Genomic DNA, 3,727 nt, shown 5'->3' on the forward strand with positions numbered 1-3,727 from the left:
TCATATCTCGAAAACTGCTGATGCTTTGTTTAAGTTGCTTAGGAATGTTGTGTTATTTGTTGGTCCTGAGAATGTTGTACATGTAGTGATAGATAATGCTGCAAATTACGTTGCTGCTGGAAGGTTGTTGGAATCAAAGTTTCCTAGATTGTATTGGTCTCCTTGTGCGGCACATTGTGTTAATCTGATGTTGTAGGATATTGGGAAGTTAGTGGAAGTGAGTAAAACTGTGTCACAAGCTTCAATGATTACGATGTATATCTATAATCATTGCCATCCTTTGTACTTGATGAGAAAGTTCACAGGCGGACGAGAAATACTTCATCCAGCTCCAACTCGATTCGCCACTAATTTCATTGCTTTGCAAAGTATTTTGGCTCAAAAGGATGCATTGAGAGCTATAGTGACATCTAGAGAATGGACAAGCTCATCTTACTCTAAAGAAGCCAAAGCAAATAAGTTTGTAGATCAAGTCTTAGATTCTAAATTTTGGAATCAATGCACTGATATTGTTAAGCTTATTGAGCCACTTGTTCGTGTATTGCGTATTGTGGATAGTGAAGATAGAGCTGCAATGGGTTTCCTTTATCAAGCTATTTATAAGGCTAGGGAAGAGATGGTGAAGAGATTTCAAAAAAGAAAGAGGGTTGTTGATCCATATTTGAAGATTTTAGATTCACGTTGGGATTCACAACTTAAAAGAAACCTTCATGCTGCTGGTTATTGGTTAAATCCAGCTTTTCAATTTAATGCTGTAGAATTTGAAAAGCACAAGCAAACAACTTCTGGCCTACTAGATGTCATTGAGAGATATTCTTACGGTGATGCAGATTTGATTTCTAAATTGACAAGTGAGACGAGAATCTTTAAGAATGTTGAAGGAGACTTTGGAAGACAATCTGCAATACGTGAGCGAAGCACAGTGATGCCTGGTAAAGTTTTTATTAAAATTAGTCTTTTATGATTGTGATATGTTTATGATTTGATTTTATGATTGTGATATATTATTTCCTTTTTATGTTAAGATCAATGGTGGGAACTTATGAATGTGGAGCATCAAACTTGCAAAAGTTAGCGATTCGTGTTTTGAATCAAACTTGTATTTCTTCAGGTTGTGAGCATAACTGGAGCATTTTTGAAGATATTCACTCAAAGAAAAGGAATCGGTTAGAGCATCAAAAGCTTAATGATCTTGTTTATGTTCATTACAACTTAAGGCTACAACAAAGGTCCTTTTTATTATTCTTTCTTGAAGGCATTATTTTAAATTTTTAGTCATAATAAGAATAATCAAGTTAATTGATAATATAGGAACCGAATGAGAAAGCAAATTTATGATCCAATTTGTCTTGATACATTTGAGGATCATTTGGAATGGATATTGGAAGATTCACCACCATTTTTAACCCCTGAAGAAGTTGATGCTTTAAGGAATGATCTTGCAAATATGTCTCTTCAATCAGCTTTAGATGATTTGGGTATGTTTTTGTTAGGGATGATTTTGTAATGCTTTAACCAAATGTTTTGCCTTATTATTGATTATGATTTGTGAAACATTATTGAAATGCTAGATCAATTGAATATGGAAGATGATCGAGATGATGATGAAGCTAATAATAATTCTGTGAAAAATGCAAATCAGAATGAAACCAATCATGATATAGCTCCAGATTTGTCAGATGAAGAAAGATATCCAGATTTTGAAATTACTCATTGGATATAATCCATGAATTGTTATTTTCATTGTGTTAAATTGAGTTGTTTATGCAATAGTACTAACAAATTTTATGTTTATTTTTTATTACTTATTTTTAGGATTTGAGACTTAATGTTTATTAAAATGTTATTGGAGATATTTTTTTAATTGTTAATTTTTAAGTTTTTACCTATTTTATATGTTTTACTTATGTGGGACTGGGTTAACCGGTTCAACCAGTGATCCACTGGTTGAACCAGTGATCAGTAACCTGACCAGTTCGATCATCGGTTCAGTTCTGATAACTATGCATGCATCTTCCCCTTTTTGCAGCAGTGGGGAGCTGTCTCGACTCTGGAATTATTGGGCACTGGAGTGGATTGTTGTTAAGCAGTAATATGTTGCTTTGTAATCGTTGAACCATGATTTTCTTTCTCGATCACCTTTGTTATCAAGGCCGGGATGTTGTAGCTCAAATCCTAAGGAAGCGTGTTTTGAGCTTTGGCTTCCCCAACCAAGTGGGTTAATTTATTGTCATATATTGGAGTTCAGTTCTGTTTTAATTTTTCTTATGTCTTCCAGAATAGAATCAATCTCCCAAAGATCTCTTCCAGATTTTAATGCCTCAACTAGAATTAAATTGTCTAATTCCAGAATTACTTTGTCAATATCCAAATTTTGAAAAAAAATCATTCTTTCTCTTAATGTTCTTGCTTCTGCCACCAAACAGGACCTTGATTTGAATTTCGAAGCAAAACCTCCCATGAAGTTTTCGAACAGTCCCTAATGATGGTTGTTGTTATTCCTAATTTTGAACTTGCAAAAAAGGAAGTGTCAACATTGATTTTGAGCCAATTGTTCAGTGGTGGCCTCTATTTCACAAGTAATTTTGTTGTATTCCTATTAGTTATGGTATGGACTGTTGGCTTTGACTAATTCTTATAGAATTATATTCCCTTTGGATCAGCACTGCCTTGTGATAGGATCTTTCACAGTTTCCTTCTATGTTTGAAAATTGGGTTCCCATAAACAAAGATCTCTTCCTATTTATTACCGTTTTTATCTTCTATATTGGTTTTAATAAAATTTTCAGACCTAGAATAGACATCAATAACCATACTATTCTTTCTTAAAAGGCACAGACTTCCAGACAAGTCTGGAAATTCTACACAAAAGTGGTTGTCAAACATCAACTTTCTTTTTAATATACTAATACTTACATCTTTAGCTCTAGTTTCTATGAGAAATACTATTGCTGGTTTATGCTGTTTACATAAGTTTTTTAGTTCGGTTGTTGTCACGGTAGCCGTTATTCTGCGATAATTCCAACTTAAGATATTCATGGCTGAGGTGGAGACATGGTTAGACCCGCCTCCTCAGCTATTCTCTTGATTTCATGTGCTATGGTGATGATGTCCTTGTTGTCTTTAGCAGTTGATCCCTTGCTTCTCTTGTTGATCCTTGATACCTGGTCATCCTCCTAACCAATTTCAACATATTGGGATCATTCCCCAAGTTCTCATCTCCTCTTCAGTTTCAAGCTTTCTTATATTCCTCTACTCAGGGATTCTTTCCAGTTGCTAGCTTTACCTCTCCCCTGAATGTTGAATCCCTGTTCTTCCTTATCTTCATCTATAACATATTTCACGTAGTACACATTATTGTTGATGTTTTTGTACTCTTGTCTTCCTTTCTATTTTTTTCCCATTTTTTCTTGAAGTATCTCTCATTTCCCACTTTAGCATCATTTTCATGTTGTCTCCATGATGAGAATCCCTGAAGCTCTTTGTTCCTTCAATCTCAATTTCTTTCCTTGCCAAGTAAAGGGTATTTAATTTTTTATTTTTAGGCTGATTTTACTCTCTGTATTATCCTTAATTTGATTATTGTCCTCTTTGCTAATATTTGGAGAATTCACGGTGTTGTAATGGACTATTTTTGTTCTCCTCTTTATTTGGGCATTGGCTTTTAGAGCCTTGATGCTGAACATTATGCTCTCTTCCTTGTATTTTCATGATGGGTGGGGTGAGC

The 3,727-nt window shown here is 34.4% G+C and overlaps 1 protein-coding gene across 1 annotated transcript; it reads left to right on the forward strand.

The window, feature by feature from the left end:
• The first annotated feature begins 253 nt into the window (after nucleotides 1–253).
• LOC112729740 (uncharacterized) lies at nucleotides 254–1,723 on the forward strand. Its single transcript, XM_025779893.1, has 4 exons — nucleotides 254–932; nucleotides 1,112–1,229; nucleotides 1,312–1,478; nucleotides 1,572–1,723. The coding sequence occupies exons 1-4, from the start codon at nucleotides 254–256 to the stop codon at nucleotides 1,721–1,723; spliced, it is 1,116 nt and encodes a 371-aa protein (XP_025635678.1).
• The last annotated feature ends 2,004 nt before the right edge of the window (nucleotides 1,724–3,727 follow it).

The sequence above is a fragment of the Arachis hypogaea genome, chromosome 12 (assembly GCF_003086295.3).
Source record: "Arachis hypogaea cultivar Tifrunner chromosome 12, arahy.Tifrunner.gnm2.J5K5, whole genome shotgun sequence".
Taxonomy (NCBI): domain Eukaryota; kingdom Viridiplantae; phylum Streptophyta; class Magnoliopsida; order Fabales; family Fabaceae; genus Arachis; species Arachis hypogaea.